The sequence below is a fragment of the Chlamydomonas reinhardtii genome, chromosome 10 (genome assembly GCF_000002595.2).
Source record: "Chlamydomonas reinhardtii strain CC-503 cw92 mt+ chromosome 10, whole genome shotgun sequence".
Classification (NCBI taxonomy): Eukaryota; Viridiplantae; Chlorophyta; class Chlorophyceae; order Chlamydomonadales; family Chlamydomonadaceae; genus Chlamydomonas; species Chlamydomonas reinhardtii.
Window position 1 is genome coordinate 5775201 of NC_057013.1, and position 26969 is coordinate 5802169.

The 26969-nt window shown below is 64.1% G+C and overlaps 4 protein-coding genes across 6 annotated transcripts; 3 read left to right on the plus strand and 1 right to left on the minus strand.

The window, feature by feature from the left end:
* Positions 1–9: 9 nt before the first annotated feature.
* CHLRE_10g461300v5 (uncharacterized protein) lies at positions 10–4551 on the plus strand. 3 transcript variants are annotated; one of them, XM_043067154.1, is made up of 13 exons: positions 10–281; positions 359–382; positions 441–583; positions 741–840; positions 1015–1164; positions 1668–1747; positions 2004–2334; positions 2594–2770; positions 2895–3124; positions 3339–3578; positions 3660–4060; positions 4304–4390; positions 4504–4551. In XM_043067154.1, exons 1-11 carry the CDS (start codon positions 174–176, stop codon positions 4033–4035), a joined length of 1959 nt encoding a protein of 652 aa, XP_042920552.1. In that variant the 5' UTR covers positions 10–173; the 3' UTR covers positions 4036–4060; positions 4304–4390; positions 4504–4551. The 3 variants fall into 3 exon arrangements, with proteins under 3 accessions (XP_042920552.1, XP_042920551.1, XP_042920553.1); XM_043067156.1 differs by having other exon boundaries at positions 140–281; XM_043067155.1 differs by having other exon boundaries at positions 10–583.
* A 48-nt stretch (positions 4552–4599) lies between these two features.
* On the plus strand, positions 4600–9996 carry CHLRE_10g461319v5 (uncharacterized protein). Its single transcript, XM_043067157.1, has 11 exons — positions 4600–4608; positions 4727–4806; positions 4942–5059; positions 5202–5294; positions 5430–5614; positions 5788–5959; positions 6174–6374; positions 6553–6648; positions 6794–6970; positions 7204–7374; positions 7644–9996. The coding sequence occupies exons 2-11, from the start codon at positions 4736–4738 to the stop codon at positions 8250–8252; spliced, it is 1893 nt and encodes a 630-aa protein (XP_042920554.1). The 5' UTR covers positions 4600–4608; positions 4727–4735; the 3' UTR covers positions 8253–9996.
* A 1063-nt stretch (positions 9997–11059) lies between these two features.
* On the plus strand, positions 11060–14309 carry CHLRE_10g461350v5 (uncharacterized protein). Its single transcript, XM_001698363.2, has 7 exons — positions 11060–11308; positions 11388–11639; positions 11965–12063; positions 12277–12381; positions 12740–12835; positions 13131–13334; positions 13683–14309. The coding sequence occupies exons 1-7, from the start codon at positions 11192–11194 to the stop codon at positions 14043–14045; spliced, it is 1236 nt and encodes a 411-aa protein (XP_001698415.2). The 5' UTR covers positions 11060–11191; the 3' UTR covers positions 14046–14309.
* A 2126-nt stretch (positions 14310–16435) lies between these two features.
* Positions 16436–26899, minus strand: CHLRE_10g461400v5 (uncharacterized protein). The gene is made up of 10 exons (XM_043067158.1): positions 26384–26899; positions 26142–26209; positions 25712–25996; positions 25401–25543; positions 25132–25274; positions 24844–25004; positions 24259–24689; positions 22242–24117; positions 21796–22070; positions 16436–21660 (listed from the first exon to the last, which is right to left on the minus strand). The coding sequence occupies exons 1-10, from the start codon at positions 26577–26579 to the stop codon at positions 18255–18257; spliced, it is 6984 nt and encodes a 2327-aa protein (XP_042920555.1). The 5' UTR covers positions 26580–26899; the 3' UTR covers positions 16436–18254.
* Positions 26900–26969: the final 70 nt, after the last annotated feature.

Consider the following 26969-nt stretch of genomic DNA (forward strand, 5'->3'; position numbering starts at 1 on the left):
TGGACCGGAATGCGCACAGGTTGGCATATCGGCATGGGGGAAGCAACCGCCCGGGAAGCAACCTCCCCAGCAACCTTTCAGGTTGCATTGCTTGCAAGGCTTCTGACTCCTATAATATACATAAAAAAAGTATAGATCACTTCATTTATGCGCCATAACAAACCATTACACGAATGGAAGGCTGTTCGCTGCAGAGCGTGGTGGCCAACAGGCTCGCCGAATTGCACGCGCTCTGTCGCGGCGTCGCAGGCATCCCGGCAGAGCAGGCAGAGCAGTCGCAGGTATGGCAGGACCAAGCCTCGTGGCGTCTAGCGTTCGTGTGACTGACTTGCAACCCGTGGGCCCTTCGCTACTGCAGGGACGAGGCAAGCGGAAGGACCCTGTAAGTCTGAAGAGATACATGCAGTGATGTGCCTTTTCCTTAGCATACTGGGTTGCAGGTGACTGTCACGCTGATGGCGCCGTCTACGCATGGCAAGACAACCCTAATCGAGGGCCTGACGGTCGGCACGCTTCCGAACAAGCTGGCGGGCCCCGCCAAGGATCTCAAAGAGCTCGAGGCATACAGTGCTTGGCTGAGATGGTAAGACTTGCAGTCCCGTAGACACAGAGCAGCACAGTAATTTTTGAGCCCATCCACCAGCACACGCACACCTCACCCTACTTGCTAGCGGCAGAACAGTGCATGTGGCATGCTATCATGCGATGCTTCCGGCCCTCTCCCCCCCCCCCCGGTGCAGTGGAGGCACATGTGGAGAGGGGCAGGTCGAGCCGCACGTGCTCAGCGCCTCCAAGCGCTACTTCACGCCGACCGAGACCATGATGGAGCGCTACGACGAGGTGGGTGGGGCATGAGTCTGCTGCGCCTGCTGCGCCTGCTGCAGGGTGCCACGCCAGGAAGCAGGCATTATTGATAAGATTTCCGACGCGCTATGGTTGACACTCAACCACCCTGATGCCCTGCGGTCTCCGCTCACTGCTGCCGCTGGCGCCCTATCCACTTACGCGCTACAGGTGCGCACTGGGGTGGCACGCGTGCGCACCTACAAGCTGCACGAGGCATACCAGCACAAGCCGTTTGGGCTCCTGTACCCAGGAAGCAATCGTGGCTCGGTGGGCAGCGTCGCTCCCGTCCTCATCGGCGGCTCTGAATCGGAGTTCCAGGTGGGTGGCTGGGAATGGCAGCAGGTAGGGTGGCGCGGGCAGATCATCAGCGGCGGCGGGCATAGCATGGCCATGCACGCATTACCAGCCACGCACGTATGCTTTGGTCTTGCTTTTACGGGGTTGGAGTGCGTGGCGGCGGGTGCGTGTCCCATCCAGCCATTTCATGCAGCCGACGCAATCCCACTTGACCCCACCGTCGGCAATCCCTACCTACCCTACCTCGCTTGCCACACGTGTCGGGCTCTCATTAGATAGGGCAGGGGTAATGATGCACGCACGGTCGGCTGTCCCGATCCGCACGGCCGCAACCATACATGCATCCGCAGTTCCGCACGCCCATGTGGCGTCGTCCTGCCTAGCGTCCAGCTGGTGCCCATCCAGCGAGTGTTGTTGTCCAGCAGCCATGCATCAAATGCCCAGCCTCTGCAAATGCCCAGCCTCTGCTGCGCCTTGACGGCTGCGTACCGCCGCCGCGTGTGTTTGTGGCTGCTGTCGTGCAGGTGCTGGTCATGCTGGAGCCGCGTGAAGTCATCTGTGAGCAGCTGGTGCAGTACCTACGGCACGTGGATGCCGACAACAGGTAGGTGGGCGGATGGGTATACACCGTCATGTACCGCCGTGCATGTCTTGCTGCTCTATACGAACGGTGGTGCGTAGCCAGCAGGTGCTGTATGTACCACCTGAGATTATTGTTTCAGCAGCAGCGCATGTACGCGCTACTGCGGCCTGCCTGCAAAGCAAGCAAGCAGGAAGCAGCACCATGTGCTGCTTTGTGGTGTACCGCGCGCCGTAACACATGTCCACATACGTACATGCCTTCAATATTAAACCCACAGGAATGACATGTGCCCCAAGCAAGCGGAGCACCTGAAGCGCATGTGGGAGCTACTCACACCGCCCAAGACCAGCCTGTTCGAGGAGCTGGCGAGCTACCAGTCCGACCCGGAGGACTACAAGCCGCCGCTGCGGGAGGCCTGGGGCCGGCTGCTGGGGAGCTCATACGTGTTCCGCTCGCATCCATCTGCCCCCAGTGGTGCCGGCCAGCAGCAGTCGCCGCGCGAGCGCGACCTGGAGCCGGAGCTCCTCTTTGCAGGCGCCGTGGTGCGCCTGTGCCTGCCGCCAGGCAACGAGTGGGGCTTCGATGACGACGAGCAGGAGCTGCTGGCGGTGCGTGACTGGGGAACACTTGTCAGCAGCAGGCAGCAGGCCCTATCTATGGCAGCCAAAAACCATCCACGGTTGTGAAGGGGTGACAATTGAAGTAAGCTGGCTGGGACCCAGGTAGAGGCATACCTGGTACTGCTGGCTACGACTGATGGCGTAGGGTGCACGTAACTATCGTACTACTTTGTACGTACGCCCATGTTCTCCAGCCACAACATCTTGCTACCCAACCCTTCACCGCTTGCTCGCTCCCTACCTGCAGGACCTGTGTGACCAGGACACGAGGGACAAGGGCCCCTGGCGCCTGCTGCTGAGCGCTTCACTGGAGGCCGAACATTCGCCAGAGCAGCTGCGTGAGGCCCGGGAGGTCTTCCTGCTGTGCCTGCAGCGGCTGCAGATCTTTGCGCCCAGCGAGCTGCTCAACACCCTGAACCTGGTGGTACGTGCGCGCGGCCGTGTGCGTGTGACTGGTGTGCGAGCGGGTGTGCATGTAGCTTACATGCCTAGCCACGAATTGGGCTTCATTGAACCGCGCGCGGTGCATCCTCACGTCCCATCTACAGATCGTGGATTCGATCGGCTTTGATGATGGCAATGCGCGGCGGCATGTGCTGCAGCGGCTACTGGAGGAGAACTCCGACAACGTGATCCTGATGTTGGAGCGGGAGCTGGGCACGATGGAACCGGTCTTAAGACACCTGGCCAACAGCCCCTTCATGCGCAAGTGGGTCATGGCCCGACTGGACCCGGACCCGGGCCAGGCCAGGCCCAACCTCACCGTTATGTACTACCGGTAAGCAACTGATTACACAAGCGGGCACCTGACTACGGCTCGCTGTGGGCGGCGGCCTGCGCTGCTGATGCGATTGAGGCCTCGATCGATTGCATCGCCATTGTGGAACTGCTGCTGCGTGATGAGCAGGGCTCACGCACGCGCGCGTGCTCAGGGCATGCCTCCGTACATCCTGCTTCCGCTGCTGGTTGTGCTTTTGCTCGTTACGTTCCAGGGAGAAGTCGGGGCACAGCGTGCCGAAGCGGGGCCAGCCAGGCTACGCCGGCAAGGAGTACACGGGCGGCGAGCAGATCAAGCTGTCGTACCTGCAGCACATGGGCAGCAGCGGCACCAACTACCTCCGGCCGCAGCTTACCAGCCTCACCAACAAGTCGCGGGCCGCCATCAGTACCCTGCTGAAGGAGTTTGTCGAGAACCACTCAGACGGCGGGCCGGCTGCGGCGGGCGCGGACGGGTGCGCTGCTAGGTCGAAGGCCGCTTGTCCATGATATCACTGCCGTAGAATTGAAAGAATTCATTGGAAAATGTTTTGCAGGGTAAGGACGCGCGTGCAGCGGCTGGTGCAGGAGGTGTCGGTCTTTTATTCGCTGCCGCTGCTGGGCCAGTCCATCAGTCTGGAGCTGGAGGCCGCCGTGGCGCAGCAGCACGACGGCGAGCGCACGGCGGCCGCAGGCAGTAGCAGTGCTGCCGGCGGCAGCCGCGGCGGCAGGGGTCTGAGGCCGGCGGCGGGCGGCGGCGCGGGCGGCGGGGGCACTAGCAATGGGTCAGGGCACATGGAGCGCGCGACGCAGGTGCCTCCGGAGCAGCTGGCCAAGGCCCTGGACGACACCAACCTGCACGAGCTCCTGGGCACACTGGCGCTGCCGCAGATGGACGGAGGCGGTGATGGCGTCGCTGGCACCGCGCATTGAGGCCTGCAACAGCGCGCTCACCGAGGTGGGGCTGCGTGCGTGCGTGCTTGCGCTGGTGCAGCAGCAGGCTGCGTGTGTATGTGACAACGGGGCTTAAGGAAACCCTGCCGAGTTAGCGCAAGCAGTCATGCCGTCTCCTGAAGGTAGTACGCTTCAGCTCTTTGTCCCTGCGTGTGGCGGTGTGTGTGTGTCCCTGCATGTGGCGGTTTGTGTGTGCCTGGGCACTTCGCTTGACCGGGACGACAGACAATACACACTGCCACCACAGGTGCGTGAAACGCAGTGCGCGGTGACCGAGCTCAGGAGTGCCAAGGCCGAGCTGGAGAAGCTCAACCTGAAGTTCAGGAAGTCAGATGTAGGTGTGGGTAATGGCGGCTTGTTTGCCCGGTGCGCGCGTGCGTGCATGTGCCACCGCGCACGAGTGTGCATGTGCATGCTTAACGTTTGCATTGACTGATGGGTACACAGAAAATTCTCAAGACCGTGGAGGACGAGGCAGGCGGAGACAGTGGTTTCTGCAAAAAGGTTTCGAGAACCTTCAACAACATGCAAAAGACGCTGCTGGTTCCCCAGGTACGCATGCAGCAATGGTCATTTTTTGGTACACGGCAGCAGCTACCTGGTGCCCAGCGCGTCTGAATCCAAACCTTGACATTTGTTTTCAACTCCTTCCATGTCACTTTGCACGCAGCTGGACAGGATGGTGTCAGAGGACATCAAGCCCATGCTGCTAACGGCTGCAGACCGCGTTGCGGAGCGCATGATCAAAACGTAAGCGGCTACTGCTTCATCCAGCCCTTGGCTGCATGTGTAGATTTGGGGAACCTTCTATCTTACGATGTGTGTGTGTGTGTGTGTGTGTGTGTGCGTGCGTGTGTGTGGTGCGTGATCTGCAAATGCATTCAGGTTCAAGCTGCAGGGCAGCGCCAGTGGACAGCCGCGCGTGGCAGCTCTGCACCAGGCCATTGCGCCTTCCAGCGCCGCCTGGCTTTATAATGAGGCGCCTATTAAGGGCTGGTTGAAGGTCAGCTCTACATCCTATAAATGCACGGGCCTACCAGAATGATACAGTTGTTCTATTTGTTACGGGCGGGGGCTCACGCGCACGCTCCCTCATGGGCTCTGACTCTAAAACCTGCGTCCTCTGCTGCCGACGCCGCGTGCAGATGGAGTTCGTGAAGCTCGTCAAGTTCGATCGCATCCGCGACATCATGAAGGACATGCTCACGGAGGTGCAGCGCGCCAGCAAGGAACTCATGGTACGCATGTATGGTATGTGCGCAACCTTTTGATGGCTACTGACCGAAGGATGGGACGCTATCTAGCTAGGATGGAATTCATCGGCGCAAACGCCACTTTGTATGTACGTGCGACTGCTGCTAAATAACACACAGGTCAACCTGCTCATGGAGTATGCGCCCCTGGACGCGGATATGACTGAGGCAACGTGCAGCGCGCTGCGCGCGTACTGCGACGCGCGGCTAGAGAAGTCGTTTAAGTTCTCGGATGCCGTGCAAGGCGTGGTGTTCACCGAGTTCTTCAGGGGTCGCCGGGCCATGCCCGTGGCCGAATACAACAAGTGCGTGCACGTGCAGGAGCGAGGCTGTTTTGTGTGTTGGTGCGTGCATGCGTGCATTCGCCCCTGCCCCTGCCTGCTGTGCGAACATCCACTAGCTGCATAGGCTTCAGGTTGCCTACTCCCACCCGACCGGGCTGCTCTGACACGTCCTTGGCCCTGACTTGTACTTGTAGGCTCCCGGGTGAGGTGCTGGAGAGCTCCCGCGGCTCTCACATCATGGACAACCTCACCAAGGGCCTGCGACGGGCGGTTCTGGCGGTAACAAGCAACAAGGAGATTCCGACGAGCCAGCTGGGGCCCAAGCTGGCCTTGGCGCTGCGGGGCTGGTTCCAAGGTTACTTCATGGTGCGATGTTGTGTTGCTTGTGGTGTGCGGCCTCACGTTCGGGGCAGGTTGCGAGCGAGCATGCAGGCGGGCGGAGTTCGAGTGAGCACGCTAAATCCCGTGCAGGTCTGGGGTGTGGTAGTTTATGTGCTCGCGCCCGACAAAAGCTGCTCTATCTTGTTGCTATCTGATCTACTGCTTGGGCTTTGTCCTTTGCACGGTTGGTGACTGGCAGGACAAATTCCTGAACAACCCGGAGCAAGGCCTGAAGACACGGCTGCACGACTGCATGTGCCACAAGTTCATCGAGGTGTGCCACCGCCTGTACGACAACGGGCTGGCCGCAAACGCCCGGAAGACGGGCTCGCTGCACAGGAAGTGGCAGACCCTGTTCCTCAAGTGCTACAGGCACTTCTACGCCGATGTGCTTAAAGAGGTATGGATGGCACGTTTTCGTTTCCGGGATGCCATGGGCGCCATGCACGGGTGCATGACCCAGCAAGCAACCACGGAGCCAGTCCGCCCACAACGGGCTTGCCCATCCCAGCACGGTACCCCGGAGGGTTCTACTCCCGCCGTCGTCTATTACTGCAGACGCCGTTTCTTGCTTGCAGGACCTGACCGCGCAGAACGCAAAGGAGCTAGCGGCGAAAGAGACGGAGCTGCGGATGCTCAAGAGCCGGCTCGCGCAACTGGCCGAGCCGCGGGAGGTGAGCTATGCTTCACCTGGGCCGCACCACATGTTACAGTCTGTCTGCATGTTGCCTTTCCTTGTGCCCTCCAACACGCGCATGTCATGGCGGAAGGAATTGAACTTACGCGCGCCTGCCTGCTGGTGCGTGCCGCGCCGCGCAGATGGCCAAGCTGCTGCCGCCGCGCGTGGGCCGGCTGCTGGGACGGGCGCTGGTGGTGGCAAAGGCGCGCATGGTGCAGACCGGCGCCGACAGCCAGGAGGCGGGGGCACTACTGGCGGCCCTGCGGCCGGCGGGGGGGGCTGCGGCCGCTGCCGCTGCTGCCCAGCAGCAGCGCAAGGTGTGTGCTGCAAGGCCGTGTTACTCATGTATAGCTGTGGCTTCAACTGTCCTCGAATTGTCCGGTAACATGGGACGGCGTAGCCCTGGCATTCGCTCCACTCCCTTGGTCTGGGAATGGAAAACGGACGGTTTCCATCACGTGTACTGTATGTACATGCGCCTCGCCGCGGGCTTGAGCTGGCGGGCCCATTGCTCTCATTGCCGGGTCGTGTGCGGCCGTGGGCCCTACAGGGCAATGGAGGAAGCAGCGGGAGCTGGGGCAACGGCGCCGGCGGCGCAGGCGCCAGGGCTACCGTGGCGCAGATGGCGGCGTTCACGGCGCACCTTGAGGCCAGCGGCCTTGAGCTGGTTGACTGCCCCAGTGCCGGCAACAACTGCGGCTACTACGCCGTGCTGTCGCAGGTAGGCGTTGACTGCGGTGGTGGGCTCCCGTCTCCCTTGCACCACCGAACGCGCACAGCCCCCCCCCCCCTCCCTGCCTACTTCGCTACACTTCTCTGTACCAATCCTTGCAACCTGACCACTCATTGACGTTCACAGCAGCATCCCACAGCAGCATCCCCTGCTGACACAAATCTGCCGCAAAGCTCATGTGTATCACTACTCGCAACAACGTGAACGCTTTTGCGTATCTCCTGTGCGCTGCCGCACGTTTGCTCACGTACGCACAGGTTCACGGCATCCCGCCCTCCGCGGCCCACCGCCAGGCTGCGGCGCTGGTGTCTGACAGCCGCGAGATGATCGCCGACGTGCTGGAGCACCACGCGGGTGTGGAGGCGGCGGCGCCGACCGGACGGCGGACCTGGACGGACGCCATCTGCGCGCTGTCGGGGCGGCGGACAACAGGGGCGGCGGGCGGGCATGCAGTCGAGGAGGTGGTGCGGCAGCACCTGGACGGCGTCCGCCGGGACGCGCCCATGACGCACGTGGAGCTGGCGGTGCTGACGCAGCTTCTGGAGCACAGCAACGTGCTGCTCACTATCTACAACCCCACCTACGACCCCCGCCGCGGCTACTGCTCGGTGCAGAGCGACGCCGCGCCGGCCATCAACGCCACGCATGTGCGTGTGGCAAACGTGCCGGCGGGTGGCGCGGGCGAGCTGAACCACTGGAACGTGGTGCAGCCACGCGTCGGCCCGGGTGGGCCGGCGGCGGGCGCTGCGGGCGGCGGCGGGGGCCTGACGACGCCGTCGCCGAACGCACGGCGGCAGGCTAGCCCAGCGGCTGGTGACGACCCCGGCGCGCCTGTTGCCAAGCGGCTGCGCAGCAGCAACAGCTGAGTCCGCTCCGCCGTTGGGACGGCAGGCAGGAAGGCAGGATGGAGGCAGGATGTGCAGGCTGGCAAGCAGGGATAGCTTTGTAAATCATTCTTTGCGCGGGTTTTATAAAGCAGCAAGCCGCGCCGGGATGAAGGGGCGCGGCGTATCGAACGCAACATGTTGTTCGCGACATTCGCAACATGACTGGCAAAGTATGTGCACACTACGGGGTTGTGAATGGCAATTATTCTGTAGGCTACGGCGATGTCGCAAGAGCGCGGCGCGACATGTGTTTGTGGTGGTGTGCCCCTGGGGTGTGGTTGTGGCGGGAGTCTCTAATCCCTGTGTCTTTGGTTCGCAACGGAGTACTTAGTTGTGGATGAGCGGCACGAATGGTGCTATGAGGAAAGTGCGGCCGTTAGGCCCTTGGCCCGTTCCGATTCGCCGGACGTAGGCGAATTGCCGTATTGATGCTTTGAAGTGTTCGGCACAGCCCTCACGCACGGCACTCCTGGCGGCACATACCGGTTGAGTTGTTTGCTTCCTACAGCAGTCGAGTAAGATTACAAGGAACTGCGTGCTGGCGTCAAGCAGTCTTGCACAGTACGTAGCACGCGCACTACGTACTGTACGTGTACTACGTACCAAGACGCATTTCGTTGGAGAAAACGTTGTGCAGGGGGGGAACAGCAGGGGATGGGGGGCGTGGGGGGCGGGGCCGTCCCTGTGGGCACGCGGGTACCACTCCGGCAAGTCCCTAGGGACTGCGTGTGTCCAATGCCCTAGACTGCCGAAATGTTATCATGTGACATATAATAAGGTCCCTGAATGATTTCCGGGCATAAACTCGAGCGGGAGCCGAAGTCGAAATGCTAAATGTCGCGCTCGCCAGGACTTACTGGAATTCGCCCTACGCTGTCCGGATGACATATATAGGTGAACCTTAGTGGACGGCACTAGATACAGGCCCAAAATACCGCCTATGCGAGATATGGGCTCTGGTCAATTTCGCGACTTGAGCCCTGACCAACATGTTTTGTCCTCTGCCAAGCGCTAATGTCCACTAATGATGTAAGTTATGTACCTGCAAAAAGGCGGCGTCTAAATACTGCGGTAGGATTTGCCTCAAGCGACTCCCAGAGCCCTCCGAGCGTGCGGGTTTGGCTTGGAGCACGCACCCCCCCCGGACAATTGTGCACATAACTTTTTGATGCCGACTCTTTTTACAGTGGCGATTGCGTAACCTGCATACACTGTGCGTACGCTATCCGTCACGCTATCACGCTTTTAGTTTTCACGATGAAATTATTTGCGTGTCCCATTGCACACCCCATGCACGGCTGCAGCCGTACGGCCTTTCAGGTCGCCTCCTCGTAGCTCCGCACCATAGTAGGTATGCTGGCGGTCTTGTCAGATGATACCTGTTGGGTCTACCAGGCTGTCAAAGTTTGGACACAGCAAAAGACCAGAGTGGTACCCGCGTGCCTGTGGGATGCCGTACCTTGCATGCATGGGTGTGTGATGGGACAGTGGTAAGGCAAGTTGGCAAAGTCCCGTAGGGCGCAGCTGATTCCCATACCCAACAAATGGCAGACAATTGGCAGCGGCAGGGCAAGAGTGCGCGGCTGGTCGAACGCCGGAGTTACTGTACCGACGAGTTGCTGGCTGGCTGGAAGTTTGCTGACGCGCATTCCTCACGCATTCCGCACCACCTTGCATGCATGGGCTGCGACAAGCGAGCCTGAAACTGTAACGGCAACTGTAAGAATGCGGATGTTACAGAGGGGACAGTCCCATCATCCGAAGACGCCGAGCCATCACATGCTATCAGGGCCAAGATCAGAGCCCAACTTGACTCCACCAAACCCGACTTTGCTGCAAACCCTCCCGCAGTCAAAGTCCGTGTGACTCCGCGCGCAGTGAGTCCTAGCCAAGCCTCAACCCGCCAGAGCCCCACCGCTGTCCCTCAACGCCACAAGCCTAGGCACGCGAGCACCGGGACACGTCCAGGCCGCAGCACACACGCACAGCGCACGCACTAACCAGGGCGCAAGCGTCCAGGCACTAGAACGGTCGCCCACACGTGCGTCCTGCCCAAACACAAAGCCACCAACCACTCACAACCTCTCACGGCGAAAGAGGCGGGGAATCAGCGTCATACGGCAAGCGCAATACGCCAATACCATGCCTTCACCAGTTCACCAACAGCCCAAGAGATGAAAGAATGCGCAGACGGCACAGTGTCCCAACCCTTTGGCCTGATACCCAAAGTCACAAACGTCTGGAGACGACCCCAGAAGTCAGCTACGACGGCAAGTCCAATGCTCAGCACCCGGGCCGACGGCAGCTTTGCTCGCGCCGCCAGCCCGGCCATAACCATACGCTGCCGACCAAAGTCCAGGGCAGACATAGCAGCGAGACACACCACATCCCACACAGGTGGCACAAGCCCCGCAGGCGGGCGCACTAACCGCCGCAACTGTAAGGCACTGAAGCGTACTGTGCAACCCTGCTGGTGTGCGCAAGTGTGATAGGACAGTAAGGGGCAGGTTGCCCTGGGTTGCCCCCGCCAGTCCCATCTCCGCTGTTCATGTCGGCAGCACGCACATATGTGAGCGCCGCATAATGAGTTTGAATAAATGCAAGGCTTCAAGAGGGCGATGCCAAGTAAACGGCGAAAGCGCCCCCGGGCCACGGGGCCCGGGCAGCGCCACCACTGCGGGAGTCGGGGAGTCGCGCAGGCACAAACCCCAATGGAGCACGCAACCCCCTGTCCCAGTCTCTTGAGCAGCGACGCCATCTGATAAGCATTATTCATCCTACACTTAGGTACGATACAACTGCGAGCCATGCTTGCCTGAGCGAACTCGTTGACTAGATATTGACCCTTTGCCCTCTGCTCGGATTACCGAAGCATGACATCTTCCAGCGTTCTCAGAGAGCTAGAAGAACTAAGGCAGATGCTTGATGAGCCACGCAAAACTTTCAGCCCACTAAAGACACTTCGGGAAATTGCGACTCCTCGGGCTGCCGTGGACCCCATGCGGACCTACTCAACGGCGCTTAATAGCGCAGAGGTACGTAAAAGCAATGGAAGTGGTGGTGGGTATCGACCAGACCGTTACCGTCACTATCGTCTGGCATGCGCGCTTGCAGAAGAGCGTCGACCGGCTAGGCCGGGCCATTGAGGCGGCCGAGGAGGAGATGGACGCAGCTTTGAAGCGCACGACGGAAATTCATCGCAGCCAGCTGAAGCAGAAGGAGCTTGAGAACTTGGAGCTACAGCGGGTCATTGGCGCCAAGGAGCGGTCCATCGACAGCCTGCGGGACACTCTTGCAACCACAAAGCGCACATATGAGAGCAAGCTCTCTCAGGCTGAGTCTGCGCTCGCACTAAAGGACGCGGAGGTAGGAGAGCCACTTGGTGCTGGGAGTGGGAGTTGGACAGGCTGGTGGGTCAGGGTTTGTGTCAAGGAGGAGGGCGGCGCGGATCCTGTCGCGGGCGGAGCGCGCCGTTACCTTCCTTGCCGCGCGCGTGACTGCGCATCCTATGGTGGTCGAGATCGCGCCGTCGATTGCCCCCAAGTCTCACCAGTTGCAGTGCCCACACACAGCACCGCACTCGGCGCATACCGCTGCGGCTCCCGCGTCAGCACTCCCCAGTGCCACAACCCATGCCGAGCGCAGCCTGACCCACTCGCCAACCACAATTGCGCTCTTCCCACCACCACAGATTAAGGCTCTGTCTGAGGAGCTGCGTGTGTCGCGGCTGGAGCGAGATTCCATGGGCCTGCAGATGGAGCGAGTGGAGGCGAGCAGGCGCGCACTCGAGGTACGCGCGGGCTCTAGCTCAGCCTCTTCTTCGCACGTGGGTGTTTTCTGTTTAGGGTCTAATGCCGCACGGTGAAGGGCAGTTAAGGTTGTACAGCTTGGAACCGGCAGGGGTGGCGCGATGGGGTTGCTACCGGTAAATTGGCTCGCAGGCTTACAGGAGGCCCACGTCACCTTGATGGCTGTTGCATCGCGGTGATGACATGGCCCCCAGGTTGACGCGCGGGAGCGGGAGGCGGAGCTGGGGGCGGACGTGCGCTCCAAGAGCGACGAGGCCGCCAAGGCACTGATGGCGCTGCGGTACGAGAAGAAGGAGAAGGTGAGGAGGAGATGCCGTACCTGCGGGAGGGGGCTGGGAGCTGCGGGTTGTTGGTGTGGGTGGCATGTGCGTGTGCGTGTGGGTGCAAGGGTTGGAGCTGGGGAATGGATGGCAGGCATGGAAGAGCATCGCAGCGTTTGTATTTGGGTTAGCGGAAAAGCTACTGCGAAGAACATGTTACTGACATGCCAGCAAGTTGTCCATGACGGCGAACGAAAGGAATTAGGACAGGTCTCATGTTGGTGGCGGGGCAGCTTGGGACGCTGGCTCGCTCACCTAAGCCGGGCTTGCAGCTCGCCTTTCCCGCCCGGCCCAGCGACCATCTCATGACCTGTGTATGTCGCCCCCCTGGTCGCAGGAGGACTGGCGGCTGCAGAGTGAGGACCTGCGGCGGCAGCTGCAGGTTATGCAGGACGAGCTGCGGGCGCAGAAGGAGGAGACCGCGCTGACCAAGGTGGGGTGGGGGGCCGCGGGGTGGGGGGGAGACGGGGCGGTTCGCGGTGCCTGAAACGGTAGGTGGGCGCAAAGCAGCAACCAGGGGATGCGCAATCTGTGCTTGGGGGGCCTATCACTCGCAGCGTGTTGCATGGAAGCGGCTCCTGTGTTTGCTTTTGCCGAAGCTTCCCAGCTGAAAGCCAAAGCTGGTGGTCCCGCTGCAGCAGCATGCGCACGCACGCATGATACACATGACAGCACACGTGCACGTATACGCACACAATTATCCGCACATCTGAAATGACTGCACACAGGACCGCTATGAGGCTGAGCTGCTTGAGACGCGGCGCCGCGCCGCTCTGGAGGTGGAGGAGGCGCGGCGGCGTGTGGAGGGCGAGGCGGAGGACTTCCGGCGGCGCTGCGAGGCGGAGCTGGAGGACATGCGGCGGCGGCTGCGGTCGGAGAAGAACCTGCGCAAGGCGTGCGAGAAGTGGTTGCGCTCGGAGCTCAAGTCGCGGGTGCGTGGTGTATTTCTGAGGGATGCGGGGAGGGGTAGCGCTGGGGAAGGAAGATGCCTGGCGAGGGGAGGGTTTTAGGATGCCGGGGCGGGCGGAACCGCACGAGAACACAGGTAGGGCTAGGGCTGCCATACCGGTGAATGCCGCTGCTCCTGCTCCTGCGGTTCATGCACGGTGTGGGGCAAGGTGTGATGACGCGGCCTCCACGCCCTGTCACCATGCAGCCTCACTGCGGACCTCGGAGCCATCCCATCCTGCCCATACCCCTGCCCATCTCGTGCTGTGTACGTGGATGCATGGCCTCCTGACTTGCGCCCGCACCACCGCCACCACCGCTGGCCGCTGCAGGAGGAGATGGAGCTGCTTCTGGCGGCTGTTAAGGACGCCGCCACAGGCCGCTCCGTGGCCGCCGACACCGCTCAGGTGGAGGCGCTCATCGACCGCCTGCGCATCGGCGGGGGCGGGGGCGGCGGCAGCCCCTCGCCCACACGGCAAACGCGCAGCCCCTCGCTCAGCCCGCGCGGCGACGGCCACACCGTGACCTCGGTGAGCGCCCTGGCGCCGCCGCCGCCGCCTGCAGCGTCGTCGGGCGCGGGCGCGCGTGCGCTGGAGTTGGACTTGCTGCGCCGAAAGCTGGAGGAGGACAACAACCGCCTCAAGGGGGAGCTGCTGGCGGCGAAGCGCATGCTCACGGACCGCCTGAAGGTGTAAGGGGGTGTTTGCGGGGGCAGGCGTGGGGGGCGGGGAGGGGGTTAAGTGGACTCACATTCCAAGTAAACGGAGGGGGGGCTGCGGAGAAGCCTGGGTTTGGAGGCGAGGGGTTGGAGCAGTCAGGCAGAAGTACAGGTCTGACCAAGTGGTTGACAGAGCAGAGCCTGTCTGGCACAGTCCCTTGTGAGGATTCTTTCTGAGAGTGTGCATGACAGCACATGACCCCGGCAACTGCAACACAAAAGAGTGTAATAATTCAGGGCAGAGCCCAACTTCGCACGGCGCTAGTGATATATACTGAGGGTTTGTGGATCAGTGCCTAGAGGCTGGCCGCGACTATATTTGAGGTTGTTTTCCATAGCATTCATTAGGCAAGCTGAGGTAAAACGTCGGTATGGTTCCGGCGGGCCTCATGCGCGGCGTGGGCATATTCAGCGTACTGCAGAACACTGGTTCAGACCTGCGCAGCAGCAACCACCAGAGATCGTGCCAGGGCCGGGGTGACCGGTGCGGCCGGCAGCATCGGCCACAGCAGGGTACTTTCCTTGGAGGTGCTGCAGGCGCTCTTTGCCCACGATGCCCTGGTGGCTGCACCGGCTGCGGGCCCGGAGCTCTTGGGCGCTCTGGTCAACGCTTGTGCGTGCACAGGCTCCGCCGCCCGCTGCGTGGCGGAGGTGCTGCTATCGCACGGCCAGGTCTGGAGGCCATGCTTGCGGCGCCCTCAGCGTCCACAGATTTCGCTCTGGCTGTTAAACACGCCTGCGGCAATGCGAGTCTGCCGGAGGCGGCTGTGCGGCTGTGCAACCAAGCAGCCATCATGAGCTTAGCGCTGTCCACCCTCCCCTGTCCACCGAGGGAGCCAGGGAGGGGTGCGGCACCGCGTTTTGGCGCTAGCCTGTTCGAGCTCTCAAGGACGTTCCAGGGCCGTGCAACTCCTGGTGTCCAAGAAAGCCGTGCTGGCCGCTCTGGCACAAGCGGAGCTTGGAACTGCAGGCGAGATGGCAACAGCGCTGTGGGACGCATGCGGCGCAGGGCACAGCGAATCAGCGATGCCGTGAAGGCCCTCGCGGCAACTGGCCCGGTCCTGGATGCAGTGCTGTCGGCGCTGGGCCACGCGGCATGCCTGGCAGAGGCGCTGCGCGCTGCCTGCGCCAAAGGGTACACCCGCATTCTGCAGCAGCTGCTGCGGTGCCGCCGCCTGATGGTCGCGCTCCTGCCGCGGGCGCCGGCGGCGGAGCTGCCAGCGGGCAGCCGGGCTTGCGACCTCGCTCGCATCGTGCGAGACGCCTGCTCTCCACGTGCTGGGGGCAAGCCGCGCCGGGATGATCCGGCTGTGTTGCTGCTGCGAGGTGCAGCATTCGCGGTGTCGCGCCAATGGCGGGACAGGTGGCGGAGACATTCACAACCGGCAGAATGACACGACAGCGGACGGCTTGCTGGCGGCAGCGGCAACGGCTGGGGCGGCGGGCGAGATGGAGGCATGGAGCACATAAGGCGCCTCGGTGGGGCCCTGGTGGACGCCTGCAAGCAGGGTTGCGGAGACGTGGTGGACAGGAGGCCCTGCTTGTCAACCGGGCTTTCCGAGCGTTGGTGCCGGAGGGGGCGGACGGGCAGGATACAATGGCTCTGGCGCTCCGCATCGCGTGTGAGGCTGGTCACACGGCAATCGTCCGGCAATCGTCCGGTGGCGCAAGCCCTGGCGGCTGCCGATGCAGCAACAGATCCAGCCGCCGCAGCAGCAGCGCCAGGCCTGAGCCGCCATCTGACCGCTGCCCTTAGCGAGGCGTGCAAACTAGCAGGTGACCCCGGCACAAAGCACAGCGAGGCACACGATGCGATCCTGAGCGACCTGATCCGGGTTTCACGCGTGCCGTGATGGAGTCTGGCGGTGGGGAGCCCGCCTTGTCCTCAGGGCGTTCGGAGACGCGTGCGAGCGGGGTGGCGAAGGCGTGGTGGAGGCATTGCTGTACAGTACGAGTCAGCCAGGCGCGCGGTACTCGACCCGGAGGCCGCGGGCCGCGCCGTCGAGCTGGTGTGGATGGCGTGGAGCGCGTGTCGCGAGGGGCATGCTGGCGTGGCGGAGCGTCTGCTGGCAGATGCGGAGTTTGTGGAGGTGATGTTGGGTGCCGGCAGCAGTTGTGCGGAGCGCCTGGGCAAGGCGCTGGAGCAGGCATTGAAGCGCGGGAATGACCAGTTGGCAGCGGCGCTGCTGGGGAGCAGCCGGCTGGTGGAGGCAATGGCGCCATATGTGCCGCAGCTTCGGCAGCAGGCTCTGTTCTAGGCGCAATCTCAACACATTGCTTCGGCGTGTGGGGACGCCGCGTTGGCGAGAGCCACGGATGGCCCTAATACCGTGGGGGCATGTCGTACCCGTGGAGGGCACTATATGAGGGCACATGTGATTACAGTCACGCACGTGTATGCCGTTCATTACTAGCCGGCTCTGGTTTGCCTGCAATGCCACCTCGCATGGTCAGAGTGCTATGATGCTGTGTGTGCTAGTTCTTGCACCGTGTTCAGCCAACGTCACGCCGGGTACCACATGGAGTGCCGAGCAGTGCCCACACCGGTATGCACTTGTGTTATATCCCTTGCGGCTTGCGTTGTGCCTCGTGCCTACCAGAGTAGAATGGCTATCCGGGTATCCTTGGAGACTACGTACAAGCGCACAGTCGTGCCGACACGCTCAAAATGCCCTTTCTTCGTAAGCATTGAGCCCCCATAGCCCCACGCCCTTGCCCGCACCACCGCCTCCCAGCCGGGCAGCAGCTAATCAAAAAGAATAAATAGCACAAAAGGATCACGCGGGTGATTGCGCCTAAGAGTGGTCTTGGCTGCCTACACACTCTGGCGACTTTGGCATGCGCGAGTATGTGAGTACCAGAAGGCGCGGCTAGGACGCCTTCCCACAAACATTCGGCTGTCCGTGCTCCTCCCAACACGCTTAGCACACACCGCCCGCACAGTCTAGGTCGAGCGGCTCCCGTCTGTGTCTGGATACATCGAGGCGGCCTCCGAGATAGATAGATCACCGCACGTACTGGAATGACTCAGCGGCGCTACAGTTCAATACTGTTTGCACAACCCCCAGGAAAACACACACGTACACGAAGTTAATCCAGCACCGCGCGGCGAGGGGCACGACATCTTGGCAAAACAACCATCACTTGGGTATGTGGGCGTGGCGGTCACGACCGGGGGCCGCTCATTGTCGGCGGACGCGCTTAGCCGATTCTCACCATTGCCAAAATGTCGCACAGTAGTATTTTATTCGGTGCAGTCCTTGATTGCACACGAGCATAGGACAGTTGACGGTGCGCCGACCGGGCAATTGCAAACGAAACCTGTCGTCTCCATCGCGTCTCATTGTGCTCCACTCTGCCGTACCGAACCGAGCTTCGCCTCAATTCCCGTCCCATACACAGCCTCAGCCTCAGCGGGAACACTCGCACAGGACGACTTCACATGCGTTCAGGCACGCACGCTGTGTGCGGATCACGCATGGGCGATTCCTCTTCAGTAAGCTCCCGCATGCTCCCAACGCTCTCACGAAGCAATCGAGAATGCCCTTCAAGGGAAGGCGAAACTGGGCCATAACCCCTTTCGGCATGTCTCTTCGCCCCCAGAGCGCCCACACATGCAACGCACGTCGGTAGTCGGTACCCTTGCTGGCTGGCTTTGGTGCCCGCAGCAATTCCTGCATTGTGAGCACTGACAAGGATACACACGCGCGCTTAGCAGCACCCCTTCACATCCTCCCTGCCCAGCAGCGTGATGATACGAAAATGTCAGAATGGCCCCCTAGGTTTCGCTTTGATTGCGTATGATGAGATGTACGCATTCAGCTGGGCAACATAAGAGGTACATGCCGTCGCCGTCACCTTGCCAGCTCAACGGGTCAAATACTTTTGCCGGCTCACCTACCGCCATCCATTACAGGCGCTTCGACACTCGGCCACCAGTTCACCAAAAACAGAGATCTACACCACGGTACAACTAACACAAACGTTACAATGTGACACCCAGCCTGCTGCACCTCACATCCCATCACCCTGTAGAGCCTCGGAACCGCTTCCTTTCAGCAGCAGCCCAACCTCGCCTGGTCGCCCTCGCAACCGGCAACCGCAACCGCCAAACCCAACTCGCAACCCATCTCCATCTCGGAGCTCCTAACAACGCCGCAGCTCGCCGGGCAGGGCGACACCCACCTCAATGCCCCGCGGCCTCCAGTGACATTCCACGCGCCATGTCGGGCGCGGGTGCGCGGGCGTCTGGCGTGCGGACTCCCCCAGAAGTAAGCCCGGCGCTATCACGGCCTGACAGCAGCGGCGGGTCCGCGGCCGTCGTCGGTGAGCCGTGCGCGGCGAGGCTGCCAGCGGGCTCGTCAAAGGTGGCAGTCCAGGAGGGCGGCGCAGGGGCGCGGTCTGTGGAGGTTGTTGATGCGCCGGTGGCAGAGATGGTGGAGGTATGGGCGGAGGAGAACGTGGCGGCGCTGACGCACACAACGGTGTTCGCACCGCTGTCGAGCAGCGACCCCGGCGGTGCGGCTGCGGAGGTACCGCTGACGGACGATACCGCTGCCGGCAGCGCGGAGGCAAAGGCATCGGCCCGGCCGGACGTGGCCGCACACAGCGGCACCTGGGGCGGAGGCGGAGGCGGCAGCAGAAGCGACACCGGCGGAGCTCCACCACTGCTGGTGCCGGGCGTAGCTCCGCCGCAGCTGCTGCTGACGGCGCGGAAGCTGACGCCGTGCAGTGCCTGCATGAGCGCGCTGCCGGGAGCGCCGCTGCCGCCCGCGCAGGCGGAGCCGCTGCCGCAGCCCGGCCCCGACTGCACACCGCCGCCCGTGGAGGCGTTCAGGATGCTGCCCGTGCCGCCGGGAGTGTCGTGTGAGCCCAGCCCGCGCAGCACGACGCTGCCGCTGACCCCCACGCCGCTGCTGTGCAGCGCCGGCGTCAAGCCCGAGCCGCCCAGCGCGCCGATGCCACTCGCCGTCAGCGTCACGTCACCGACGTCGTCGCCGCCGCTGCTGATGGTGCGTGAGCGGAAGCCGCCGGCGCGGCTGCTGCCGGCGCCGGCGCCGCCGGCCATCGCGCCCGAGCCGCCGGCGCAGGGGATGGACACGGGCGGCGTGGGCGTGCTGGGCTGCAGCGCGGCGGGCGGAGGCGGCATGGACTGAAGCAGCTCCGCCGAGATCCGGCACGTGCTGGGGTCCTCCATGGACATGGCGAAAGGCGTGAGCGCCTTCACAGGCGGCGGCTGCTGGAACGTCGCAAACGCCGAGCCGCCCGTGGCCGTGTCGGCGCTGACGCTGGTCACCGCGCGGGCGCGGTCGGCCAGGGATGGCGACAGCAGCGCCGGTGGCGACATGGGCGCAGCGGGAAGGCTGAACCCCAACTGGCTGGCGAGGCTGGGCTCCTCCGTTTGGAGCCGCGGCAGCGGCGGCGGCTGGGACAGCGGCTCTGCTGCGAGCAGGCTGGCTGCTACCCCCGCCATCGAGCCAGACAGCGCCTTCGGGCTGGCGTCGCCTGCGTTGCTGGCGTAGGCCGCGGCAAAGTCGGGCATTGCTGGCGTCGCCGCGCCCCCGTCCGCCTCGCACTCCGCCTGCTGCTGCTCCTGCTGCCGGCGATCCTCCAGCTCCTGCTGCTGCACGTGCTGCTCGCAGCGCAGGTAGGCGGACATGATGTGGTGCGCCAGCGAGGGGCTCAGCGCGCTGCGGCTGAAGGGCGAGGAGCCCTCACCGACGTTGCCGGAGTCACCGCCCTCGCCAACGGACGCGGCGCGCACGCTCTCCTCGCCCTCGCCCAGCCCCGAGCTGGCATGGCGGATGGGGCCCATGCCGCCGGCGCCGTCCGGGGTGGTGGCGGTGTCAGCAGTAGAGGCGCCCTCGACTGAGGCCGACCCAGAGGCAGGCGACGCCACACCCGCGGCCTCGCTATCATAACCCACACCAGCCGCGGCTGCTACCCCGGTGTCAGGCCGTGGCGACTCCAGGGCAGCGGTTGCTGCAGCCTCCTCCGCAGGCGCGTCGTTCCTGGAAAACAGGCCCTTGCGGGAGGGCTCCCTGATGGCCGTCGGCGGGCCGGACGGGGGCGCGGGGCCGTCGTCCTCGCCCTCGCCCTCCTCCTCCGCAATGCCGACAGACGCCAGGATGGAACCCGACAACGCCATCCGCGACCCAACGCGCTTCACGACGCCTCCAGAAGCCGAAATGCCGCCGTGCCCGGAGTGGTCGCCGCGGCCAAAGGAGCCGCTGGAGAGGATGTGCTGCTGCCAGTGCCCGCCGTGAAGGAGCCCGTGCGCGCTGTGGCTGTGCAGCCCAGCCGGGTGGCCGAAGGGGTGCGCCGAGGAGGGGTGCATGGGGCCCGAGCTCGTCAGCCCAAGCGGCGACTCCGCGCCGCTGCTCGGCAGCCCGGGCACGCTGCTGCAGTGCAGCGTCTGCAGCGAGGGCAAGTGCAGGCCCGGCGGCTGCATGATGTGTCCCACCTCGCTGTCCGGGTGGCGCGGCGTGCCCTCACTGTCCGTGTCCACGCCGTCGCCTGTGTTCAGGCCCGCCGCAAAGCCCGCCGTCCAACGGCTCGAGCCCATACGGCTGTCGACGTCGCTGGTGGCCATGGAGTCGCAGCGCAGCTGTATCCAGTTGAAGCCGCCCGGGCGACCCGGCGCCGTCGTGAAGCTGCTGGTGGGCGTGTTGCCACCGTTGGTGCTGGCGCCGCCGCCGACGGTGGTGGCGAAGGAGATGACCCGCCCCAGCGGCGCCGCCAGCGAAGCCATATTGGAGGTTGCGGGAAGCAGGCCGTATGGCTGCGCCGCCGCCTGCGTCGGGCCATGCGGCTCGTGGCAGCTGTCCTCAGTTTGCATGGCGCGAGAGGGGCCGCTGGACTCCACCGGCTCACTGGCGGCGCCCCGCTCATCCGTGCCAGCCGCGGGCGCCTCCGCAGCCGCATGCGCACGGCTGTCCTCGTGAGCCTCCGAAGCGGGTGTCACCTCCCGGACCGGCCCCGTCATGGGCAGCGTCACCGGCGCCGCGGTCTGGATGGGCGGAGCCTGCGACCAATCCACCCACTCGCCCGCGGGACCAGCGGTGCCGCCTGGCGCCGTGGGTGCAGCATCGCGCGGTGACGTCGGCGCCTCCTCCTCTACAGCTGCGGGACCCGCCGGCTCCGCTGCCTCTGCCCTCACGGTTGACGCAGCCGCTACAACAGCATTGCCCGCGGCAGCAGCAGCGGCGGCGCGCCGCCGGCCCCCAGACGGCCGGTCTTCAGTGGCCTCCTCATCATCGTCATCGGCAAGCAGCCCCGTGCCCGCCTCCTCGTCGTCGTCGTCGCTGGGCTCCGCCAGGTCATACACGGCGTCGTCGAGGTCCCCGTCCTCACCGTCGTTGCCATTAGCCAGCGCCGCAGCACCGTCAGCGGCGGCGCCTTCGGGCGCCGCGCCAGACATCGACGCAGCGGCCGAGGGCGGCGCCGTGGCGCCCGTGAGCGTGGATAAGTGCTCCAGGCCGCCGCCAGCATAGGAGGAGGCGCCGGGCGACACGAGTGGCGTGAACATGACCTGTGCCTCCTGCTGCGTGTCGCACATGAGGCTCTTGGGGTCGAACATGGGAATGCCGTCCCTGCAAACACAAGCGGAAGAAAGACGGTGAGCAAAGCCAGGACGAGACGGTGAGCACAGCTACAACGCAAGCTGGTTGCTCAAAATGTGTTGAATGCAGGATTTGCATCCAGACCGCCACTAGGTCAGGACTTACACGTATAGTGCTGGCCGCTTGAGAACCACCTCGTTCTCGTTGGCCTGCCCCGTTGCGGACCAAGCGTGCGGGCCTGACAAGCTCGCCGCCGCCTCGCCGTTTGCTGCCGCGGCACCGTCGCCGTCTGCGTGGGCGCCGGCCGCTGACGCCGCCGCCGCTGGTGCGTCCGCACCCGCAGCAGCACCGGCCTGTGCAGTCCCGGCTGTGGACAAGTGTGTCACGGATGCGGAGCCGCTCCGGCCAGTCTCAGCGGCGCGCTGCTGCTGAAGCTGGGCCTGCACAAACAAAAACCAAGCGGAAGGCATGCAACAAGCGGGTGAGCTGCCTGCTTGTCAGGATATAAGCGGCGTTGCAGGCCTGGACGGCCCTAGTGTGAACATGAATGCCCCTTCCCGCCAACCTAGCTGCCGCACAAGCATGCCCCCGCTGCGCACGCGCCAACGCACCTCAAGCTCCTGCCGCATGCGCTCTGCCTCCTCTTGCGCGCGCGCCAGGTCCTGTGCGGCCATGCGGTCGAGCGCCGACGAGGAAGGCAGGTGCCGCAGCGACTGCTCGCTACCGCTCTTGACGAGGTTCTGCTGCTCCTTGGGCAGCTCCTCCTCCTGGACGGGCGTGTCGGCGTACATGCACTCGCCCAGCACCGCGCGCGTGTCGTAGGCGGCGTTGGCGTTACTCGCGTCCACGCGCGTCAGCACACGCAGGATGTCGCAGCCAATGTCCGTGCCCAGGTCGCTCTGGGGGTGGCGCTCGCCGGCGTTAGCGTGCGGCGCCGAGCCCAGCGGCACCTGAGGCGGCGGTGGGGGCGCCAGCGGTGCCAAGCCCAGCAGACCGCCGGCTGGTGTAGGCTGGGTTCTGGAAATGGCGCCATCTGGAAGGCCCGTGTAGAGCGCCGCAACCTCGCTGGCGGCAATGGATGCAGCCGCTGCCTCACCATCGTACAACAGCGACCCCGTCGTGGACGCTGCCGTGGATGCTGCGCCAAGCACGGCCGCAGCTCCAGCCATCGCGGCCGTCGCGCCCAGCGGCGCGTAGCCCACGCCCGCAGACACGCCGGCCGTGGGCGAGTCGCTGCCGCCGCCGAGCGCGCCGCCGGCCGCCGAGTTCATGATGCTGGCGCTGGCACTGGTGCCGTTGGCGCCCTGGCTTTGGTGGCTCCAGGCCGAGGGCAGCAGCACGTGAGGCGACACGCCTGTGTGCGGCGACACCGCGCCGCTGATGCCCGACGGCGACAGCAGCGCGCCGCCGGTGGTGGCGGAGGCGGTGCCGCTGGCGCAGTCGCCGTTGCACGAGGGCGCACTGCCGCCCATGCCTGCGGCGAAGGCGCTGGCGCCCATAGCGGCCACGCCGCCAGCCGCCAGGAAGCTGCCCTCGCCGGCGGCGGCTCCGGCGGTGCTGGTGCCGAGCAGTTGGCCGCAGTGCTCGCCCGGGTCCATGTGGTTGCTGCTGGCACGCCCCAGCACGTGGATATCCATGGAGCCACGTGGCGAGGGCGCGGGCGCCGTGGGCCCCATCAGCACCGACGGCGGGTCCTCTGCGACAACCGACAGGCGCGAGAACGCCGATCCGCAGGCCCCCGGCGGCGCCCTGTCGAACGACGACTGCCGCGGCGGCAGCGGCGGCTTGGGCGGCGCCAGCACCAGGCCTGCCGCTGCAGCCGCTGACCCCGAAGCGCAGGCGAAGGCGCTCATTGCGCTCAATGCGCGCGCCGGGCCGCTGGCGGGCACTGGGATGGGCTGGCTCGGCGCCGGCGCTCCTGGAGAGTCAGCTGCTGATGGCGCGCCGCCAAACGACGCTGCCGCGGAGGATGAGCCGCTCGAGCCTGCCGCTGACGCAGGTGCAGGACCTGGCAGACCCCCGCGCCACACGCCGCCTGTGCCTGCAGCCTCAGCCCCCACCTGCGTGCCGCTCCGGTCTTCACCACCGCCGTCCATGCTGTGCTGCCGCATGCTGCCTGGCGTGGACCGCGAGAGTGCGCGCCACTGCTGCCGTGCATTGTTCACCTCGCCCCACTCCTCGCCAGTGGTTGCGCGCAGCAGGCTGGGCTGCTCTGGCTGCAGGTGCGACTCCGACAGGATGACCTGCTCGGCAGGCTGCAGCAGCCCGACAGAGGAGGCCAGCACGTGCCCATCGTCTATCCCGCCCGCCTGCGTCTGCGGCGGCGAAGGCGTCACAGAACCCGCTGGTGTGGTCCCTGATGCCCCTGTCGTCGTACACGACGCAACCGCCGCCGTCGCGGCCTGCCCAGCCAGGATGCTCTGCCCGCCGGCAGCCCGCGCACCAGGGCCGCCGGCTACGGCGGCCAGGATGGGTAGATGCGCCCTCCTGCATCCGGCATGAGCAGCAAAGGACGTCAAACTTGCAGCGAGAGGTCCAAACAGCCCACGGGCCTCTACGACTATGCAGCAACCAGCTAGACAACAACCAAGATTGTAGCATCCTCAGCGCTAACGCAGATTCGCATACCTGAAGGCCTGGATGGCTGGGTTAGCCTGCGCCTCTGGATGTATGCTGGGGATGGCCCACTGCGTCACGCTGCCGCCCATGCTCGACATCCCGCTCAGCATGCCCACCTCCCCGCCGCCGCCCAGGCTGCCGCCCACGCTACCCGCGATGCTGCCCCCGCCGGCGTTTTGCTGCCGGAACGAGCCGCCGCCGCTGATGCTGACGCCCATGAGCGGCGACCCGCCAATGGCCGCCAGCATGCTGGCACCACCCATGGACCCCGTGCCCATGGGGCCGCCGCCAATGGGCGTGCCGCAGGCTGGGCTGGGCGCGAAGGAGGACGAGCAGGTGGTGTTGGGCTGCGGCGGCGGCTTGATGCGCGGCACCGTCACCGCCACGCGGCCGTCGGCCGGCAGGTCGCCGTCGTCGCCGCCGTCGTCATCGTCGCCGGGCTGCGCAATAACGAAGGCCATGCAGTCAGGCAAAGGAATGGGATGGGCTGTTGGCAGTCGGTCCTCAGGGGTCAAACAATCCCTTTGCGATGAGGCCCTCGGTGCACAGACATCAAGATTTGCCAGACCCCGCGAGCACTGCCCGCTGGCTCACCACGCAGCTGGCCTGCTCGCTCATGGCCGTCATGACCCGGTCCATGGCCTGCGCCACCGTCTCCGCGTCCTCCGTGGAGCGCAGGATGGACAGCTGCCGGCTGGTCCAGGGCTTGGTGAAAGCCGCCGTCAGCATCGCGTGCAGCTCATCGTCCTCCCAGGCTGCGGACGTGTGGGCGTGCGTACATGTGAGGTTGGGTACGGTACCAGGCACGGGTACACATACAGAGCGTGCACAGGTGATCAACGGCAGCCCCTCGCCAGAATCCTAGCCGCCAGCCCGGCCCACCTGTGACCTCAATTTTGAGGTAGCCCAGCACGTCCTCCAGGTCGTTCATCTTCATCAGGTGCGGCTCCACCGCCTTCATCACGGCCACCGCCACCTTGAGTAGCGCGCACTCGCATTGGTCGCCCAGCAGCACGTCCATGATCCTGCGGGAGGCATACGTGGGAACAAGCATGCGTCAAGTGAGCGGGGGGGGGGCATCTACACGCGCATGACGACGCAGCACTTCCGTAACAGCCAGGCCGGCGCTCTTCAAGCAGTGCCGTCCACACCTGGCAGAGAAGGCGATGGGGAAGTCGGCGGAGAACGCTGTCATGAGCCAGGAGGCGCCGTACAGCATGGGCACGACGCCCATGTTCTCCAGGTGCGTGTTCAGTGCGGGGCTGATGAGGCGGCTCAGCTGCCACAGCTGCACCTGTTGGGGAAACACAGCCGCCGGGGAGGCAGGGCAGCGGCAGAACAAGCGGTTTGCCGTGTCAGCGCGCCAGGAACTGACACCTCACGCGCCGCCCCGTGTTGGCCGTACGACACCAGTGGACATCCCCGGGGCGCCCTGCCCATTGCTGCGTGCTCGCTCGCCCACCTGCAGCAGCGCCATGCTGCGATGGTAGAAGCTGCGTAGCTTGCGGTCCTCCATGAGCACCACCAGAGCGGCGAACGCCTGCCCCTCGGTGGGCAGGTACGTCAGCAGCAGGCCCGTGAGGAAGTTCATACCCTGGCAGTACGCCACCTCCGGGTCATACGCCGCGTACGCACGCAAAACGTTCCGCAGCGACGCCTGGCCCTCCTCGGCATGGAACCGTCGCGTGTTCGGGAAGGTGCGCGGCACATCCTTGTCGATATCAACCGCTGCTTCCCGCGTAATATCCTGCAGCGCAAAACGGTGTCAGACAGGGTTGTCCGCAAACTCAAGACCTGCCAAACCCCGTCACCTCTAAACTGCAACCCGGTGCCGCAGACAAGCTGCGGCAGTTACAGGCCTCTCGCAGGTATCCAAGACAATTAACCCGCACCTGCGCGAGGTAGGTCGGGTAGTCGCCCACGAGGGAATGCCTCCGAGCCAGGGACGAGAGCCATAGCTCTGCGATTGTAGGAAATAAGTCGTAAGTTGACCGCAACGAAAGACCCAACGCCGCAAGCGTGAGCCCGGCGCGAAGGCGGACCTCGCGTGGGGGGAATTTGCGGGGGCAACCGACGCAACAGGCGAGCCAGGAGCACCCCCGCTTGCAAGCTGCCTAGACTTGTGAAAACTTACCAACACGCAGTTGCCTGGGTGCGTGCCATGTAGTCTTGCCGACTTGCAAATAGACCTCTGTTTCGTCCTCCAAGAGGTTACGAGGCTGCCGAATGCCTAGCAATCCAAGGAACCGCTCCTTGACACTATTCTTGAGGTCCACCACCGACTCCTTCAGGCGGGCTGGGAGGGCCTGGGTGTTGAATGACTCCGCCATCTACTGAGCTCCTGCCCGGCCCAAGCCCGCGAGCGTTAGCTACGCTCGCCTTGGGCAGCTGGCAGGGGACAAGACGGCGCTGGGCCCAGGTCCGCGCGAGCAAATTTCCACGTCAATGGTCAAGGGTAAATGACACTGTGGTAAATGACGCATTCAACTATTTCGATATCAGTACTGTCTATGATGGAGTATCAAAGCTAGGTTTAAGCGGGTCTAAATACAGCAAGTGCCGCGTTTCTTTGGAGCTCCGGTAGCTCAAAAGACAGTCCAAACTGCTGTAGTATTTGGCAGTCGTCAGAGTGTGGTGCCCGGGCGCCGTGAGTTGGGGGCCCGGCTTGGGGATGCATGGACTGGTGCATGGACTTCTCCGTTCTCGGGGCTCCCCGGAGC

What these genes read in the sequence shown, in the direction of transcription:
- CHLRE_10g461300v5 (XM_043067154.1), top strand. Translation starts at nt 174, where the DNA reads ATGGAAGGCTGTTCGCTGCAGAGCGTGGTGGCCAACAGGCTCGCCGAA. An exon ending in AGCAGGCAGAGCAGTCGCAG is followed by an intron (nt 282 to 358) that starts GTATGGCAGGAC and finishes TCGCTACTGCAG; the next exon opens with GGACGAGGCAAGCGGAAGGA. An exon ending in TGATGGAGCGCTACGACGAG is followed by an intron (nt 841 to 1,014) that starts GTGGGTGGGGCA and finishes TACGCGCTACAG; the next exon opens with GTGCGCACTGGGGTGGCACG.
- CHLRE_10g461319v5 (XM_043067157.1), top strand. Translation starts at nt 4,736, where the DNA reads ATGGTGTCAGAGGACATCAAGCCCATGCTGCTAACGGCTGCAGACCGC. An exon ending in GGTTCCAAGGTTACTTCATG is followed by an intron (nt 5,960 to 6,173) that starts GTGCGATGTTGT and finishes GGTGACTGGCAG; the next exon opens with GACAAATTCCTGAACAACCC. An exon ending in CTGCCCAGCAGCAGCGCAAG is followed by an intron (nt 6,971 to 7,203) that starts GTGTGTGCTGCA and finishes TGGGCCCTACAG; the next exon opens with GGCAATGGAGGAAGCAGCGG.
- CHLRE_10g461350v5 (XM_001698363.2), top strand. Translation starts at nt 11,192, where the DNA reads ATGCTTGATGAGCCACGCAAAACTTTCAGCCCACTAAAGACACTTCGG. An exon ending in GGTACGAGAAGAAGGAGAAG is followed by an intron (nt 12,382 to 12,739) that starts GTGAGGAGGAGA and finishes CCCTGGTCGCAG; the next exon opens with GAGGACTGGCGGCTGCAGAG. An exon ending in AGGAGACCGCGCTGACCAAG is followed by an intron (nt 12,836 to 13,130) that starts GTGGGGTGGGGG and finishes GACTGCACACAG; the next exon opens with GACCGCTATGAGGCTGAGCT.
- CHLRE_10g461400v5 (XM_043067158.1), bottom strand. Translation starts at nt 26,579, where the DNA reads ATGGCGGAGTCATTCAACACCCAGGCCCTCCCAGCCCGCCTGAAGGAG. An exon ending in ACCCAGGCAACTGCGTGTTG is followed by an intron (nt 26,210 to 26,383) that starts GTAAGTTTTCAC and finishes CTACAATCGCAG; the next exon opens with AGCTATGGCTCTCGTCCCTG. An exon ending in AAGCGGCCAGCACTATACGT is followed by an intron (nt 21,661 to 21,795) that starts GTAAGTCCTGAC and finishes TTGTGTTTGCAG; the next exon opens with GGACGGCATTCCCATGTTCG.